General features: G+C 36.8%; 1 protein-coding gene across 1 annotated transcript in view; it reads right to left on the minus strand.

Moving 5' to 3' along the window:
• The window catches only part of ldah (lipid droplet associated hydrolase), a 47,568-nt gene extending 27,258 nt beyond the window's left edge, over nt 1–20,310 (minus strand). The window contains exons 1-4 of the mRNA XM_046855415.1: nt 20,157–20,310; nt 18,824–18,994; nt 9,880–10,014; nt 35–204 (exon numbers count right to left, since the gene is read on the minus strand). Coding sequence (XP_046711371.1) covers nt 35–204; nt 9,880–10,014; nt 18,824–18,994; nt 20,157–20,250 — 570 coding nt within the window. The 5' untranslated portion in view covers nt 20,251–20,310. The remainder of the gene's footprint in view (nt 1–34; nt 205–9,879; nt 10,015–18,823; nt 18,995–20,156) is intronic.

Below are 20,310 nucleotides of genomic sequence, written 5' to 3' on the forward strand. Positions count from 1 at the left end.
TGTACAAAAAGAAAACTGCATATCAAATTTTTACCTTTAATGCTGGGTCTCTTTTCATCATCTCCAAAATGATGTAGCAGCCGATTGAGTGACCAATCAGAATGAGGCGTGTGTCTTGGGGGATGTGCTCTAAGAGGAAGCCCAGTTTGTGCTCAATCTGCCCATTCAATCCGAACACATCCTCTGACTCGGCTGCCGAAGCATCTTAAAAAGTACAAAACAGGACATTGAAATAACCAGGCTTTATATAGAAGGCCAGAAAAACATTGTCCATTGTAACAATAAGCAACAATGATATCGTCATAATCACTGATATCTTCCTTATCAAACACACAACTGTTTCCTGACTGAATGAGTCCGACTACAGCTGTCAGAAACTGTTAAATATCTATGGGGCACTTTTAATTGGCAGGTTTTTCATGTGTGGAGTTTTCTTTCAACATCTTGATCCTGTTCTTCATTATGTCTTTGGACAGGTAAAATAACACCGCGTCAACAATTCCAGTAACTTGAAATCCTGGACAATGCTTGGCAGGCTTCGATGTTAATGTCATCCAAGCAGCACTAAATGAAGCAGTGTTAACTCGAGAAAAGGGAGGAAGCACTGCGGGACAGTGGATGGGTGTTGCAAATGTGAAAAAAAGGAAAATTGATGTGACCATTTTAAGTAGCAAGTCATAAGCTGTAGGCCGTTTTGCTTGTCAGTTTCTATGACTTATTGGTTACATAGCTTCACACTGAAACACAGATGAGGCAAAGTATGTAAATTAATTAGAAATTATATATATATAAAAAAGACTTTGATACATACATACACTGTATAGACAAAAGTTTGTGGACTCCTGACCATAATATTCATATGTGATTTTTGAATACCCCTTTCCAAATTTAGACCCCTTTTTGCAGTTATAATAACCCCGGCCATCTGAACCATAATCTTCATTAAACTTGTGTTGTACACAGAAGCATTATCATGCTGGAACAGGTTTGGCTCTCCTAGTTCTAGTGAAAGGAAAATTGAATGTTACCGCATCCAAAGGAATCTCATATAATTGTGCACCTCCAACTTTGTTCCAAGTTTGGGAAAAAAACACATATCGCTGAAAAGTCAGGTGTCCCAAAACTTCACATAGTGTACATCTCAACAATGCAAAAGACATTAATATCCATTCATCGTAAAAAGTACTCTTTCCTCTGAAAATGAAAAAACAAATCCTATTGCACACTTTTTCCAAATGCACACTTTTACAAACCTTAGCTGTCTTACAACTAAACACAAAAAAGTTCTGTTTTTCCCCCCTAAATTGTTCTAGTGATGAAATAATAAATTAAAGATGCATGTGCACTAGGGTGACTCAAAATGCAACATCCTTTTTCCTTTTTTTTCATGTGCAGCTTTTAAAATGTAGTCTAAATCTTTGTTTGGGTTGAATTGTCCAACCCTGCACACCAGTACGCATATTATCTCTCTTGGCCAGAAAGTTAATGTGTAATAAGCCATGTTTTAACATTGTAAAGCACAGCAGTCTGCATGATAGGTTTACTTGCCATACTATTATAATGTTGAATCTAGTGAAGATTAGAAAGTGAAAATGGAAACCTAAAGCTCATTCATTTTTATATCAAGACGTATTAAGATTTCAGCTCTGTGTATCAGTGCACTCCTACAAGAAATTATGACCTGCTTTTTGCTCTTTTTTTTTTGCAAAATATTTGGACAGAAACATAGCTCCTGTGTTCAAACTTGAGAAGCCTCTATACTGATAAGAAGTGGTCCTATCCATCTCTATTAATCTAAAGTAGTTCCCTTATGCATCAGAGAGCTTTCTGGTGAAGATGCAAGCTACACATAAAAATGGAGTCCAGGAAAGAAGATAAAGAGGCTGAGTGACCTGCAAGACATGAAAAAAATGTGAGGGATTAAAAAAAAAGAATCTACTGATAAGAGAAACCATTGCAAACTATACAAAGAGTTCAGGACATTAAATCATTTTTATAGCATAAAATATCACTCTATATGAAAAGCCTGATAAAGTAGTGTATACATTACAGAAGGAACAAGTCAGCGAGGTTACTCAAGAGTCTGTATTAAGGGCGGAAGCTTTACTCTCTGTACACTATGCAGCGCTAATACTACCTATGTGTGTATGTTTAGGGTATTCAATGTAAAGCATGGGTACATCATGCTGTGTCAGATAGTGTGAAACCTTTACAGCAATCTGGGCACTCGATGATGGCATCGTTAAACAAGGAAATAGAAATCTATTTAGTCTTTAATGTATTGCAGGAACAACAAGATGTACAAAATCCCTATAACTGCACATTAACTTCGTACAAACTTTTGAGCATGTCCACTCATTCATGAATTTGGTAAATGATTCCAAGACCATTTTGTGTTATGCAGACTGTAACACTAATACATTTCAAACTAACTAGTTTAAATCTTAATAAGTGATTCAGTGATTCCTCAAATATTCTTGCAAAATTAAAGACAACACATTTTTTACGACATGTTTTGTTTCCTAAAAAATCTTCAGACAAAATAACAGTATTCCCGGGTACTCAAGAACTCGAGTACTTCGATATGTGCCTAAGATTTGCTTAAAACTAAGATACAGTGACAGGTTCTATTGTCACTCTTTAAAGTGTGTGGGTTCCTAGCCCATCCTTATTTATTACTTCATATATTTCATATTTCATATATTTTTTCCCCACATCTTAACTTAGGGCCAACTTGCCCATTGGCAACCATTGCAAGAAAAGATTAAAAATATTTATAAAAACTATAGAAAAAAGAAAAAAGAAAATGCATCTAACTGTGTCTACCCTTCAGGATCAGTGAGAATCATCTGGACACCTTCATGTGCACATGTGCATGATTGCGAAAACATTTGAACAAAGTCATGAAGCATCTTTTGCATTTGCAATACTATTATAGCCAAAGGTATGCGCATACCAGACCATAATACCCAATTTTCCATCGCTAAAACAAAAGGGGCTAGCCCAAATATCTTGCAGAGGGACAATGCTCCTGTGTACAAAACCAGGCCCATAAGGACATGGTTTGCCAAGGTTGGCATGGAGGAAATTGAATATCCTCTCAGATCCTAATAAAATTTGGAATGATGCTGTGCATAAGGTCAGCTCATGCAACACCAGTGGCTAATTTTAACTAAATGGGCAAATCCCAAAAGCCATGCTCTGAAATCTACATCTCAACTGAAATGTACCCTATCTAACCATGTATGCAAGGATTTCTTAACACTTAACAGAAGCAATCACTATCACAAGGGCAATTTCTAGCAATTACAGAAAATGGGCCCTTGAGGATATGGGAAATGCTATTCATATTAATATAATGCGCTACAATGGCTAGCACATATATGTTTATCATAGATTAAAAAAGGCTTAGGAAATGCTAGTATATTGTTGCAATGGAACAGGAACAGCTTCCAACTAGGGACATACAATGCCTAGAGACTGGAGTTTGGGATTGTTTACTAGACTGCTATTTCAGAGTCCTAAGTTGGTGTTTTAGTCCAAGGGGTCAGACAGACCAACACATTTGACCTGGATTCTGTGTATCCTGTGCTTTGGGATGTCTAGCATCATCCAATTCTATTCAGGTTACCTTTATATGTATAAAGCTGCCATGTCTAGTTTAGAGCATAACAGCTAATCGAGATACTTCTTTGGATGCAGCAAAGACAAGATTTATACGTGATTATTCACCTGCTATGAGTCTGGAAGAACCTCCAAGATGTGGCTGTAGAAATTGCACGTTCAAACACTGCTGAAGGGACTGTTAATTCATAAGCCTCTGATTTGTAAGATTTCAGCTCCTAAATGGTTAGTTGATTTAAGATGAGCCATGTTGGCCCACAAATCATTAAAATTCCTAGTAATTTTGTAAGCCTGCTAAGCTACTGAGAGAAATCAGGGAACTTTTGGTAACTGCAAGGTAATTGCAAAACCACTCAAGCATGCTTGCAGCACATAGCCAGAGACACATCAGTTGGCCTCAAGATAAGGGATGTGGAAAACTTGACTACATCAAGGGGTTATCCTGACCAGGTGGGGAGAGATAAGAGTTAAGGGCTTCCTCCCAAACAGAAAGTTAACACTACAGATAAAGTAGTAAACAAAACTGTGAACGATAGCTTTTAAGGCTCGTAACGATAACAGTGGAAACACAAAATTAAAAGCCTGCATGGAACTGCATAACATTTAATGAAAATGCTTGTAATTTATGGAAATACATTTGCTAAAATAGTGTATTAAAAAAGGATTGCTATGTTGCAATCACAAATCTATGTTCCAGGGGGTCAGACCTTGTCTGAGGGGGTGGCCCATTCAGTAAGTAGCTGTCTTTGCATTGTCGGAAAATTCCACCTGTGCCTTACCTATCTTTATCTGGGGCATGTTGCACATATAGGTATATGTGTTGGCTTGACATAGAACTTGATAGATAGATAGATACAACTTTGGTGAACCTTTGGTGAACTTTGATGGACCATTGTACAGCCATGGTAGGTAAGTTAATTATTATTATTTCACTGTGTACTGCGTCAGCTATATATGGTTGAAATGACAATAAAAGCTTCTTAACATGACTATTTGTTTAGGCTAGCTATATATCTAAGTTAACCGGCATCAGGAAAAAGTGTGCGTCCCAAGTCATTCAAAGCATAGCAGCATTTAATAATAAACGCAACAAAGAAAACTGTCCCTGGAACTTATGCAAAGCGGAGCTTGTGTGGTATGGAAGTATCACAGCGATGCAAAAAAAATCAGCACGGTGAGCAAAAACTGTATAATCCTCATCATGTGAAAATAATAAGGTTTAATAAAGTCCTATTGTGTAAACTATTTGTTTAATAACTTCGGGACAGTCGCACTGAATCTGTTTTGCAGTGACTCTCGAGCATCAGGTTGCGTAATCACCTTGTTCGCGACATAGTGATGGATTTAATTAAAGCGGTGCGAACTAGGGCTGCAACGAACGATTATTTAAATAGTCAATCAATCGGACGGTTTTCTTCTTCTTCAAATAATCGGATATAATTTTTTTATTTTTTTTTGATTTTTGCTTATTATAACTACAGTAATTTCCGGACTATAAAGTGCACCCATATATAAGCTGCACCCACCGAATTTTACAAATATTTTTATTTTAAACATAAATAAGCCGCACCTGTCTATAAGCCGCTGTCTACACTAATGTACTTTACACAGGCTTTAACAAAAGACACGTTACACACGGTGTAACGGGTGAAATATGTTGCGCTTCCTTTAAGAGCAGAGCGGTATTTTGAGAATAGCCTGCCACTGCATTCTCCCGGTATTACTGCGTGTGTGTAAGACTGAGGAATATGTCCTTATTATTTTCTGATGCTCATTTCTAAGTTTCTTTGACTAACCCATAACGCTGTTGCCAAAAAAAATGGAAGTTTTTTCTCCTGAAGCCGTGCAGCTCAGAACACAGGTGAGGTGCGTTTTTTTGTTTCCATTCGGAAATTTAATTGGTCTAATGTTATGGGGTTCAGTTTTTTGGCTTAAAATTTGTGAAACCGGGAAAAACCCAGGAAAAATCCATAAATTAGCCGCTTCGTTGTTTAAGCCACGGGGTTCAAAACGTGGGAAAAAAGTAGCGGCTTATAGTCCGAAAAATACGGTATATAAAACCCTAATTCAGGGGTATATATATGTATAAAAGTGTACTTAAAAAAAAAAAATGCAAATTCACTCATGCTCGGTTGTTTATTTTTGTAAGAACATTTATAAAAAATAAATAAATAAATAAAGCATTTTAATATTAAATGTGAAGCAATTTGTGTAAATCAACATTTGTATCGTATTTTGCAGATGGCAAACTGACAATTATGCTTAAAAAAAATCTATATAAAATATAATACAACATTGTTTTGACAATTTTTGTTAAAAAAAAAAATACAGACATTTTGTTCGCTTGTAAAGATATAAGCATCTAGAATATATAATTATTTAATTTAGTATAATAATTAAATGATATAAGCATCAATAAAATATACAAACATTAAAAACAAGCATTTGAATGCAATTATAGCATTTGAATGTAATAAAACTGAATGGAATGGAGAAACGCAGCAAGCTAACAGGCTCGATTTAAAAAAAAAAAGAAAACAAATCTGCGTACAAATTGAAAAAGTACAAATGCATAACCGTTCGCTAAAAACACAACAGTGAGTAAACAATGTAATTGTTTATTGCTGCTGTTATTTGCTGATTTTAGCTGTAGTGTTTGTTTGCACCGTTTTATTTGAATCCATCACTATGACATGAGCGAGATGATTGCGCAACCTGATGCTCAGCAGTCAAGACAGAACAGATCCAGTGCGAATGTCCCTAAATTACAAACAACCACTTCGTTAAACTACACCATTTTCACATGATACGGATTATACAGTTTTTGCTCACCGTGCTGATGTTTCGCCTTTATCCGTGACACCAGTTTTTTTTTTTTTTTATGTGCTCGTGCATCACTGTTGTACTTCCATTCCACGAAGGCTCCTCTTTGCACAACTTCCAGGTACAGTTTTCTTTGTTGTGTCTAATATAAAATCCTCTTTGCCTTGGAGGACTTGGGACGCACACATTTTCGTGCTGCCGGTTGACTCTGTTCTCTCCCACATTTTCCCAAGCAGCAGTGTTATCTTACCGTCACGCAAACCCATAACTTGAGCAGCCTAACTAAACGATAACGGCATTCATTGACAACGAATTTCATTATCGATTATCGATTAGTTGTTGCAGCTCTGATGCAAACAAACACTAAATCTGAAAGCAGCAAATAACAGCAGCAGTAAACTATACATTTTTTGTCACTGTTGTGGTTTTCAGCAAATGCTTATGCATTTGTACACCAATACATATTTTTTCCTTTTATAAATCAAGTCTGCTGGCTCGCTGCATTTCTCCATATAAGTTTTTTTAGCATTTGTCTACTGCAACAGTAACTTGATTTACTGAAGCTTTACTGCATTCAAATTCTTATTTTTAATGTTTGTATAATTAATTTATGCATATATCATTCAATTATTATACAAGATTAAATTAATTATATGCTAGATGCTTATATTTTCACAAATGAACAATTGTGTATTTTTTTAAACAAAAATTGACAAAACATTATTTTATAAAGCATGGTTGTCAACTTGCCATCTGCAAAATACAATACAAATGTTGATTTACACAAACCGCCTCACTTTTCATACTCAAAGGTATTTTTTTTTTTTTTTTTTTTACAAAACCCAGCACGAGTGAATTTGTTCAAAGGTGAAATCCCTTATGCACTCCTCAATAAGCAGCAACTATAAGCTTTAATTGCCAAAATGAAAGATTGCTAAACTCAATTTGTGGCTTTTGCATTTTTTTAAATACACTTTTATACATAAATACCCAGAATTGGGGTTTATATACAAAACATAGAATTAAAATCGTTTTTTAACCGATTAATTGGGGGAGGTGTGGGAGTCCGATTAATCCATTACAAAAATAATATTTAGTTGCAGGTTAATTTGACCTGTCCTCGCATCAGGTCATACTGCAGGTCTAACAATGCACAAGCTTTAACATATTTAACTTATTAAAATGAATCATTCCACTACAGAATATACGTCTAACTTAGACTTTAATAAACCCAGCACTATGTTTTCAAAGGGATCAATGATTCCTGTACACATTTTCGCCCAACATTAAGTGATTTCATCATTTCTGACCATATGGAGTGGAAGAAAATCTGATCAGGATAACATAGAATCATATGGTCTCCTGAAACATCTTAGCTGGCTCCAGTCTGATATTCTATAACTTTAGCAATAGGTTGTAAAATAAGCAGCTATTTTAATGGATCAGGGCATCTGTGAACCAAATGGCAGAATATGATGAAAGATGGATCATGAAGTTGGACAAGTCAATGGTCCTGAGGGAAAAGTGTCCTATTTACTTGATACTCCTGTGCTTAAGCTTCCTATTGATGATGATCAGGGGTGTCACTCACTTCACTTTTATCTGTGATGGCTTGGCAACAGTTTGCCCCTTAGTATAATCCTTTGGCACGTTGGATTACTTTGCGCAGCACACGTTTTTTTCTGCATTCTGCCAGTGACTCTGTGATGGGATACAAGGAGTAATGGGTGTCAGAGCCTTTTGTTTGGCCATAGACCCATGCTGCATGTGTGTGTCTGTGATTAACAGTGTTATTATGTTTGTGATTAGGTGAATGCTCACCATTTGTTCACAATTTAAACAAAAAAAAAAAAAACTGTAGTTCATCTGGTTGGGCTTGAGGACTGTTTGAAGATTACATCATGTAGGTCTGATTGCACATACCATGATAACAACTATCAATTTCTAATTCCTGTCATTCCTTTAATTTCAACAAAGGCTACATTTGTTTAATATAACATTTTGATGTTGTTGCGTAATCAGATTTGTATGAAATAGATATGATGATTTGTATAATCATGATTCGAATAAGACAGGTATGGTCTCTGAAGCATTATATTTTCGCCTGTCGGCAGGCTTGATATGGCCAACTTACACCTCTGCTGTCTAATCCGTCCAGCTAGCCAGTGGAAGTGCTCTTTCAAGCGATCCAAGCCATCTGTATGTGGTTTGGCTTATTACAGGTGGGCTTGGCTAATGTTTTTCCCACGTACCAACGTCAATAAAAATGTCCACACTGGTTTATGATTGAACAGCATTCATACACTGGCATGAAGAAGAAGAGCGAGAAGCTGCCTGGTTCAGCTCGCCAGCGTTGTACACGTTCAACATTCCTCCCTACTGTGTGGTGGGGAGAATCCTTTTCCCTTGGATTGGTCTGGCAACTGCACACCATGACACAACTACGGCTCAGCAAGAAGTCCATATATTCTCAGTTTTAGACAAAAATCTTCTACAGTCGTATTTAATCAAGAGCAATTGCAAATTAAATTAAGCTTTTCATTTCGCAATAGTGACCACTTTTCTTATTGCCCTGTGGATGTTCTGACAGTCCTTACTTGATGTCTCACATATTTTGTGGGACAACTGCAGTCTGTTTAATTGTCTGCTGCCACCTACTGTCTTAATGAGAATAGTGATCTTGTCAACTTGGAAATTTTATGAAGGTGATTGGGAATCATTACATTTACAAAGTGGATTTGCATTTGGTTACAGATATCCTTTGTGGTTGCCATCAAAAATATATACTAGTGCCATTACAGACAGATCAGCGTCTATCAGAGTACTAGCAAGCAAAATATGGTTGTTTATAGGACTGTGGTGAGATCTGCGATGATGTATGGTTTAGACACAGTGGCATTGAGTAAAAGACAGAAGGTGGAGCTGGAGGGAGCAGAGCTGAAGATGTTGAGGTTTTCGTTGGGAGTGATAAGGATGGACAGGATTAGAAATGAGTTTATTAGAGGGACAGTGCATGTAGGACGTTTTGGAGTCAAGGTAAGGGAGGTGAGATTGAGATGGTTTGGACATGTGCAAAGGAGGGACATGGGGTATATCAGTAGGAGAATGCTGAGGATGGAGCCACCAGGAAGGAGGAAAAGAGGAAGACCAAGGATGAGGTTTATGGATGTGGTGAGGGAAGACATGCAGGTAGTTGGGTTGAAAGAGGCAGATGTAGAGGACAGAGAGGTATGAAAATGGATGATCCGCTGTGGCGACTCCTAATGGGAGAAGCCAAAAGAAGAAGAAGAAGATCAAGCAAAAGATGGTAAATAGTTACAGACAAAACAAGTCAAAAGTTGTGAGCAAAACACCCTTAACATGAAAGGACATCCACAACAAATTGCATCAAATTATGTAATTTTCTGAACCATGCACATGTTGGTGTCTAACCTTCAACCATATCCATTGTGTCTGGAGGTGCACAGTGTCCAGCATGACTCACAGCCCAGACTGGGTATCGTTGGTTAAATGCCTGATACAGTGTCCACATGAAGGTCTTGTAAAATCCCACTATGCCAGGATTGCCTGCAGAGGGAAGAGAAAAAAAATTGTAATCACACTGAATACTTACCTGCGTTACTTCAAAGATGCAGAAAAAAAGAAAACTAAATGAAGGAAAGTAAAAGTACGAAATGTTAAATCAATGGGATGCTGTGAGATGCTAAACTTTTGTCCGAAAACTTTTGCTAATACAGTGTGTTTATGTTTGTGTGTGTATGTGTGTATACGTGCTAAAAAAGAGGAAAAAAGTAACCAGTGCATCATGGCTAGAAAAGTTTCATAAAACCACTGTCTTAAATCATTTTTTGAGGGGGAAAAAACTTTGCTGTCAATTCCAACTTCTGAGAAAGAAGCAACTTGGAAATACTGTCACTAAGTAAGTAAAGGCGCTGAGTGGGATGTTCGAGGTGTAAATTCCATCGCCGCCATCCACTAAAGCAGCAGATAAATCTCAGTACAGTGAGTCATTTGGCCTGCTAAGAATGCAGTGAGGCTGCGCAATGAGCAAAACTGTCCCAGATGCAGCGTCCTCTTCAAGTGAGGAAACACACATGGATAACAGGAGGAAACAAAAACAAATTGGATATAAGACATTGTAGTCTATTAGTCTAAAAAAATTACCAATGAAAAAAAAATCCACAGTGTAATTTAATCCAAGACAAACTGTATGTGAATCAGTGTCTGAAAAACCAAACAAAACAGTGTAGTCACAGGATAAATAAGGTAGCGACGCTTACGCAGTTCTTTTCCTATGAAGTAGCGTAGCAGCTGGCTTTGGTAATCAGGCCTTATCAAATCGATGCCTTACAGCGAACTGAAACACTTTACAAGCCACTTAACACTGTTAATGACTGAATACAAAACCTTTAAACAAGAGCATGTGAGGGCTGAGAAAAAAGTGGTAAGACCTTAAAAACAGCTGCGGTGTACAAGAGGTGGTCCACACACGGACCGAAAATTATCATGCTTGAGCTTCTTTTTCCGCGAGGAAACTCAGAGCACTTACTCTTTTCCTTTTCATATTTGTATTCATTTTTCTTCAGTCATTAATCTGGGAAAAAAAAGACGAAAAAAAACAGCTGCATATGGCTCAGTGCCTTGATAATGTGCGCAAGCAAGTCTTTATGTGTCATATTATGCATAACAGTCTGCCGGTCGTGCAGAGGAAGCAACTGAAAAGGAACTTCTCATTAACCCAATGGGAAATATGAATTTTGAGATATTATGAGATTAACTTCTGAGTGGAAATGTCTGCTTAACTCTCAAATATTAAACAAATCAATGTAATGGATGCTAGGGATGAAAGCCACAGTCTAACAATATTGTGGTTTTGTGTAAGTTTGTGGGTTTTTTTGTGTGTGATTTTCCTAGACATATTTTTATAGCCTAAACAACACACACACACACACACACACACACACACACACACACACACACACACACACAATACTATACATTTTTATACTGAGTAAGCATTGACTGCTTTCAGGCAACTGCAAGTGTCATATTCATCATTTATGCTTCATGTCGCTACAAAAAGAGCAGTCAGTATAGAATATGTAGCGTAAAAAGTCTTCCACACAAATATTGGACCATTAAACCCTCCACTGTAAGAGCAAAGTGTGAGGGCGCTGGTGAGGAACCCGAAGAACTTGATTACATGATGTAAGAGGTAGGTTATATAACCAGGAAGCTCTTAACATCCATAAAACGTGATTGCGTGTTTATGAGATCAAAGCAAGTGGAAGTTGGACTTCTTTTTGCTTTCCAATCATACACGTCACTGGATGTGAATCAAAGGGAAGATTTTCTGTTAAAACAGTAACAGTATAGAGAAATCTTTTCCATTCTGTGCATGGAGAAAGAATGTAAAGGAGGCATTCCTATATTTAAAAAAAAAAAAAAGGGCATGAGCTTTCTTCTCCTCTCTGTAACGTTATCATTTCCCTCTTTTCACAAGGTTCATAAATTCAGCACTGTTCGCTAGAACATTAAACAGATACCTTGCCTGCCGTGTCTGACCCCAAGGCTGCATGGACTACCACACCACTGACGTAGCCTTGCAGGTGCAAAGCCCACTCTCTCTGACAACCTTTCGTTCTTTACGCACACAGACACACACACACACACGCCCCTAAATCTCCGTTAGGCTAGCCAAACAGTGATGTGCGCCCCTTGAGGTTTGTGTAGGATGAAATATGTTGTCAAGTTTGGCACAAGTGAAAAATTTTGCACTACAAACTGGGGATAAGATGCATTCTGGTCTGGGACACAATCCCAAATTCACCAGCTGAACATAAACTGTACACTTTGATTGATATCTTCAATACTGAATTGCAGTCGCAGGTTTGGTCGCGAAAAAAAAAAAACCAACCCGTATATTAGACGAGATCACCCCTGAAGGCGATGGAATTCTTCAGCGCAGACACTATGTGGAGTACCTTTTTAATGGATTGGCTCTTAACATGCCAAAATGTCTATCCATCTTATGAAAGAGGAAGAAGTGAAAATGATTGATTGACCCTGGCAAACAAAGAGACAAGGGTCAGGATGGCCAAATCTTCTGATAGACAACTTTATCTCCTAAGGGCTCGTCTTTAAATTCACAGTTGCGTGTGCTTCCAGATGAGAGCGAGGCTGCACATGGATTCAGAGGTGCCTGATGTGTCTTTTACAAAATGGCTCCCGTCCCAAAAAAGTGGACCCGAAACATAAACCGTTACCATATAAAAATCAAATACGATCATTTTTTGCTAATAATGATATTGTCCGCAGTTTGCGCAAACTGAGTGAACAAGTGGCCAGACAATGGCTTATTATACATATTTCATTAACAAGAAGCTAGCCATGAAACTCTATGACCCTCTATGTACCACATAACATATTGTTCATCATCCAAGGTGGTCATCATTGCTAAGTTTACCGCATCACCTCATTAGCAGGAAAAGATGGATGGTAAGGGTTTTGCTCAAAAAAAAAAAAAAAAGACCAGAAACAAAAAAAAAGTGTGAGGCTTAAGCAAAGAAAGAAAGAAAGAAATTAGGGGAGGACAGACTGAATTAGGGGAGGACAGACTGTGAGGAGTGACAAGGTAACTCCATATAGATTTCATATTCTGGGGGGAAAAAATGAAAAAAGGAATGCTTCAATCATTATTAAAAGACATCACTGTTAAATAGATTAAATTGATTGAACAAGCCCTCAATCTGTAGGTCTTCCAGTGATTGGAAAAGCGGAAAGGAGACCTCATAGCAGCCCCCTTATAGATAGTATATGAGGAGCTGAGGAAAGACTAGAAGGAATCTTTGTAAGATCGTTATGAATTATCAAACAATGTGATACTGAAGGTTATTGGAAGCAGCTGCTTGGAGAGTGCCTTGCACATCAGGTTCTTATAAATGTAAACCATCTGTAAAGGCCGTTCCAAACCCTCTGTACATCTTTATGGCTTTAATATGAGCTATAACAAGTTACTCTTCTCTCACCTCCCTCCCCCCCAACCGCATACCCCCGCAACAAATTATGAATAGCTCAACAAAACTTCAATATTTAAAACCGCTTAATTCTCAAGTAATGGTAGTATTTCGCTTAAAAAAAAAAAGGAAAATAATAATCACTAATCATCTATGTACAGCATATTTTGGCAGCACAATCTTAAAAGCAAAAGTTCAATTCTTCTCAAAAACACATTTACTATAATACAATATATTTTTATGTTATAAAATTTTCTTTACAAAAAGCAGCTGTGTCTCAGTGGTAAAAGAATCTGCAGTGGTTATCTCGCAGTAGTGCTCATGCAGAGCTAAACATATCTCAAGACAATTAGGATAAGCTGTGGCTATTCACTGATCCAACAGATCAGCACGGGTGTTAAGCATCTAAAGTTAACTGCAACCCAAAGGAATGTCAAGTCATCTGGGCACAGATCCTATCGCTACTTTCAGGCTCTCCTGATTAACTGGAATTTGATCCCATCGGGGAAATACCTGACATCTAAAAAGGCTGAAATAACCCAATGTTTGGTCTGATAAGGCGTGAGATAAGCGGAGATACTCTGCACGAAACACCAAATTCTGCATGAAACAAGTCATTAAACTTATCACTCTGGCAGGGGTAAATCTCTGTATGCTGTCTATAAACAGCTCATTAATATAAAAAAAAAAAAAAAACAGCATAACACTTACAGGAAGCCATTATACGACTATGATTTAACGAGAATAGAGTACGTGTCATTCTACATATTATTACAATTTCATGACCTAAGTATTACAAGGTTCTCTCTGACTAAAGAGTAGTTATGATATGAGGTTTGATCAAAGGTTTGACGTTCCGGCTAGAAATATTCTTCTGTAGTGTCATTGACATTTACTGCTCAACAAGGCCTACATTTTGGTTACTTTGACCTTACATGATCGAAATGAACAGCCAAGAAGAAATGATTTATCTTAATCACATTTAATAAATAATGAATTCTAATGCACACAGAGGAGGAGGATATTTTAAGTCTATTAAGCCCACATTATGATATATATACTCTATCTCCACTTCATCAGGAACACTCATGCGGTTATCTAATCAGCCAATCATGTAACAGCAGCACAATTCATAAAATCATACAAATACATTTCAAGAGATTCAGTGATTGTTCACATAATACATCAAAATGGGGTTAAAAAAAAAAAAATAAAATTTGTTCTCTGTAACAACAGTGACAGGGGTTGTTGATATTAAATTAGTTGGTTTAAATATTTCAGAAACTAGTGATCTGGGATTTTGGGTTGAGAATGCTACAACGTCTTCTCAAAGTGGGTTATGTATTTCATTGGTCTCGCCAGTCCGCAGAATTAAATTCATTTTAGCACCATTAGGGATTCGCCCGAAAAGGAGAGTCACAGCATGAATGAATGTTTTCAACACCTCGGAACAAGGTGAGAGAGCAAAAGGCCAATATATTGGCTTAACCAATATCAATATGGAGTCCCTAATAAAGTACTAATATAGTACATTTATAATATAATATTTATTTGAATAATTTATTTCCCTGGTTCCCTGGTGGTCTAGTGGTTAGGATGCGGCGCTCTCACCGCTGCGGCCCGGGTTCGATTCCCAGTCAGGGAACCAACTCCAGCCATTAGAGTTGCACAAGCCTTAGTGCCGGTCCCAAGCCCGTATAAATGGGGAGGGTTGCGTTAGGAAGGGCATCCAGTGTAAAAACGTGCCAAATCAAACATGCGGATGGTCCGCTGTGGCGACCCCTAATGGGAGAAGCCGAAAGAAAGTTAATTTTTTTATTTGAATTATTAATATAATCATTTATTATAATAATGTTATAATATAATATTATAAAATATAATACATAATTTAACTAATATATATATTTTTGTGACAACCACACAAGCAATAACAAAGGTGATATATCTACTAGTCTATTAGGAACCTTCAGTTTCTGGTTTAACTTTAATTTATGTTATTACGCATCCAGCGTAATTTCAACAATCAACAATGATTATTGCTAATCCAAGCCATGATACTAGCTTCCTGCTGTACTTTCTAATTTCCAAGTGTGCTGTATGTTCTGTATGCCAATTCTTATTACTCTAAATAAGAATATGTGGAACATATCGAGCAATTCTGCGTTCTGCACTGGCTCGAAATATTGAGCATGTTCTTTTCTTTCTGAATGTGTTATATAACTGAGTGTTAATAGGTAGGTGATTCAATGCTGTGTTCACACCACAAAAGACTGAACTATCACCTGGTGATTAGGTAAATGTGGTAAACTAAAACATAATAGAACCTTTAATACTGAGGTCGAGAGTTCCTCGAATTTCGTCGACCGAGATTTCGTCAACCACCACAGATACACAGTAACGTCAGTGAGAAAGTGTATGTGTGGTGGTTTACGAAATCTTGGCTAAGTAAGAACGTCCCTGCCATAAAATGACAAAGCATGACAAGTCTTCTGTAGCCTTTTATCAAGCTTAAACTATGATGTTCATCTCGGCTCTCCAAGACTTATGTAAAAAGCGTAAAACCTCACCACCTGCGCTCCTGCCATGACGGATATAAAAACACTGGAAGACAAGGAGGGTTGGTTCTGGTGATACGACGGTGGTTATTGTTGTTATCTCTAGGGAAAAGGGCACGGGCTCTACAATAACGGCCCTTCACACAAGCTCTCGGAAGGCCATAAAGAGTCCATTCAGCACAATGCTCAGTGACATTCAGAGCCGAAGAAAAGCAGCAGCTCAATGCAGCCATCGTTAAGGTCATCGGGCCTGAGCGGGTTTTCACTTAGTGACACCTGTAGCTGGAGGCTTACTGCAGAAAAAGTGAGCCTCAAGAAATGGACATGTATGAAATGTTATACAAGAAGGAATTGGAAAACAGGAGAGATTACATCAGTGCTCTTTCTATTTTGAGTTACTGAGAAAAACAATGAAACCCTTTTAAAAAAAAATTAAATGTCGGACACAAAAGCATGAAGCAAATCACATCACAGTAATTTGATTATTTAAAAGAAGAATAATAATATACATTTTATAAAAGCAAGGTAGCTATTTAGGTATATAACGTAAACTTGAAACTTCCTAAAATCATCACACTCACAAACAGAAATTTCCTTATAAAATATTGATGCTCAGCATTCATTATAGACAACTAATCAAGTGAACCTTCACAAACAATAATATAAAAAAAAAAAGACTGAAAGGAGAAAGATAAAGCAGACTTACCTCTAGTGAAACAAACTGTTTCATTTCATTCCGAAACATATGACACGCGGTTTGAACATTAATCATATGAGATGCAATGGTGGGATATCCAACATGACCAATTCATATCTGTCTGTGGAAAGTTCTTAGGAGTACAAATGGGTCTGAAAACACTTCAGTTACTTTAAACTGCCAAAGACATTTTCCTCTGATATTTTCTTAGTATAAACTCAGCTGTTTATTTCCAAAAGCTCTTTTGCTTTACTGAAACGTTTCAGTTTATTTCAGTTTATAGTTTCATTTTGACATTTCATTTATAGTTTTATTTTTTACATTATATATATATATATATATATATATATATATATATATATATATATATATATATATATATATGAATAATGAACCCTTTAGACTTTTCCTATTTTGCTGACTTAAATGACAAATATTAACATAGTCATTATGTCACCACAGGGCAGGGACTCGATATTAGCAGCGTATAAAAGCCCTGCCTAGGTCATGCTCATACTTCACACAGGTTAAAGAGTTTGTAGGATGTCCTGCAGTGTCATGTATTGCAGCAGTGAAAATTTTTATAGCTGGAAATATTACACATACAAAACTTAAGCTTTTGTCTCTGCACTGTTCATGAACCACGCTGGTACCACGGATAGGTGGAGGAGGAGAGACACTGGATTACTTTAACCGAAGCTTCTGAAAAACCTTTTGTAATAAAACTACAAGTGACACCAGCCTTTGTTTGGATGAATTGCACATTTATCTGATATAGAAACATATATACAGTATAAAGAGGAGCAGTGTACCCCATTCCAGTAGTAGAGTTCCAAATAAAAAAAAATCTGTGTCCACTTGCTATGAATATTTAATATATTATATTGATAGTTTAAGCCTGAGAAGTTTGTTTTGAAGTCACTGGAATCTATTTAACATTCCCTTGTATTCAAAGCACATCAACATGCATTATCAGGCCTTTTGTCTGGCACATACCCCTGGGACTGTCATTACTGACCGTCCAGAGCATACAGTACACAGGCCCTGCCATTGCAAGGGCTCTAGGGCAACTTGTACCAACAGCGGAAGTTGTAGGTGCAAACGATCTCCTGTGTCCCACTAAAATCAAAAGGTGCAAACTGATCATTCTGATCAATGGTTACAATCAATCATGCTTGTTCACCGCTTGTATTATATCTGCTATGCACATTGGATTGATTGGTAATTGCATTTCGTGGAAATGTAGTCTTCTGAGATCAGGAGTGGAACACATCCTTTCTGGATTGGGAAATGTCCTAAGAAAGCATCTAGCTAAGACCATGTATCTCTTCTACCTATGTTTGTTGTAGCAACTGAAAAACAGTAACTTTTTCAAATTGGCTTGGACTTACACACTTTGTGGGCAGACCCATGCATTTGGAGGAGATGAATTTAGCATCTATTTTTTATATGCAATGTCAAAATACCTTTGTATGTTTCAATGGACCATAGTTATGTTCTGATCTAATATGATTTTTTTTGTTATGAGTCAGACAGCAACACAAGTGGACTTTATAAATGGGGAATGGGACACAAAGCTACGTACAGAATACAGAGCTACATCACACAACACAGGGACAATTAACTGGAATGTAACAATGTCACAAAACGATGTCTGCTTTGTTAAGCGAGTACTCAAAAGTTTCATGTTCACATTTACATTTCTTTCAATTTAATCAATTACAATTTATTGTCCCAATTACCTTTTGCTAAAATTTCTGGGCTGCAAAAGGTTTACATTAGTCAAGAAGCTTTTATTGTCATTTCGACCATAAATATATTGCTGATGTTTTACACAGTGAAATAAGACAACGTTCATCCATAACCCAGGTGCTACATTAAACATCATAAAGCTACAACACACAACATAAAGCCACATAACAGAACACAAAGCCCAGAACTAAAGTAAGTGTCCTCGCCACATAAAGTGCATCGTGTGCAACCAAGTGCAAACAGACAACACAAAACAGTGTGGGACAGATGCACAAAACACAAAGTAGTGGCAAATTAAAATCTAAATTTAAACAAGTAGATGTACAGTTTAAAAACTTGGATAATGTTTCGCATACCTGGGATAATAAGGAAAAGGACTTGGGGTGAGTTCAGGTTTTTGGTAACTGTATGCAGGTCTTTGTGCCCAAATTTAAGTAACTCAGTGACAGCACCTCTGCAGTAGACATGCTCCACCACTGCATCCTCTTTCTGGCTGCCCATTGGACCAGAACAGCCAGGCAGTGGTCCTAAACACACACATGCAAAAATATTTTATTATCTATTCGTGTACTTATTTTTATTAGAGCAGATAAAACTGTACACATGCCTTTTCCACAGCACATCCACAAACACTATTGTAACACTACCTAGAGAAGGTATTCTTTTTCTGGGAAACCCATTTTGTTTTTAACAGGGTGTGCTATGAGTATGAAATTAGGGAAAATGTAGACTTTGGGGATTCAGTCCTGTATTTCAAACTTCTCCAGGTTCATATGGATGTAACAAGTCAGTCTGTGACTATTTAATTGAAAAAAAAAAAAAAGGTAAGGCTTCATTGTTCTAAATGTGGCTATATTTCTACATTTTAATTGCTGTGCACTGACATTTAAAATTTTGATTTTTTTGGGTTCAAGAGAGTTTAATTTTTTCACACCTGTGAAAACCTACATGGATGCAAGTGTATTGTGTGAGGTAAAAAAAATGCAAGATGTAAACGCACTCACATATTAATGAACATGGTGTTTTTTTACTCCTTTAAGTTTTATATGTGACCAGTCACTAATTACTATAAATGTTAGAATCTGTACTTTATATTATTTTATAGAGGGCAAGGACTATAAGCAGCTCATATCTCCATGACATATGCAGTACATAGTCGTTAAACTGATTTTGTGCAATTAGTGTTTTTGTAGCCCGTTCTTCATGAAATACAGTAATATGACAATGTATCTAAAATGCTCATTTTATACGCAGAATCACTATTACCAAGACTTTTGAGCACATTTGGTATGAGGACTGTTTTTCCTCTGCTGTTTGCTTTGCAATGCATTAAATAACAAACATAAAGCAGTTTGGGATCTTTAATTAAAATACTGTAAATGCAAAAGAATGGCTCTCGAGTCGATTACCATCCATTTGTTTATTATATAATTTTTCAAATGCATTATATGCATTTAAATTCTACAGGCAATATCTAATGCATTTCTATTCTTTGAATCTTTTTTTATTATTAATTAAATAAACATTGTATGAACATTTTAAAACACAATAACCCATTTCACACTGAATAGTGTAAATTCATGTATATTAATAAATATTTATACATATTGGTATTATTACAAATTGAAATCTAATCACACAGGCTGGGCTTTTGTTTATTGGTTTATTATAAATCACAGTTCTCCTTACCGACAGAGAATTTTGCTTCGTTTTGGATGCCAAATAAGTTTATAAGACTGTTTATTATAAGAGTTTCCAGTCTCCTCCTGACCCCACATATCATAGCAAGAAGTGATGAATCGATCAAACACAAGCTTCCGTATTTTTAACTTCTTCTAATCCT

The sequence above is a fragment of the Silurus meridionalis genome, chromosome 8, assembly GCF_014805685.1.
Source record: "Silurus meridionalis isolate SWU-2019-XX chromosome 8, ASM1480568v1, whole genome shotgun sequence".
Lineage (NCBI taxonomy): Eukaryota > Metazoa > Chordata > Actinopteri > Siluriformes > Siluridae > Silurus > Silurus meridionalis.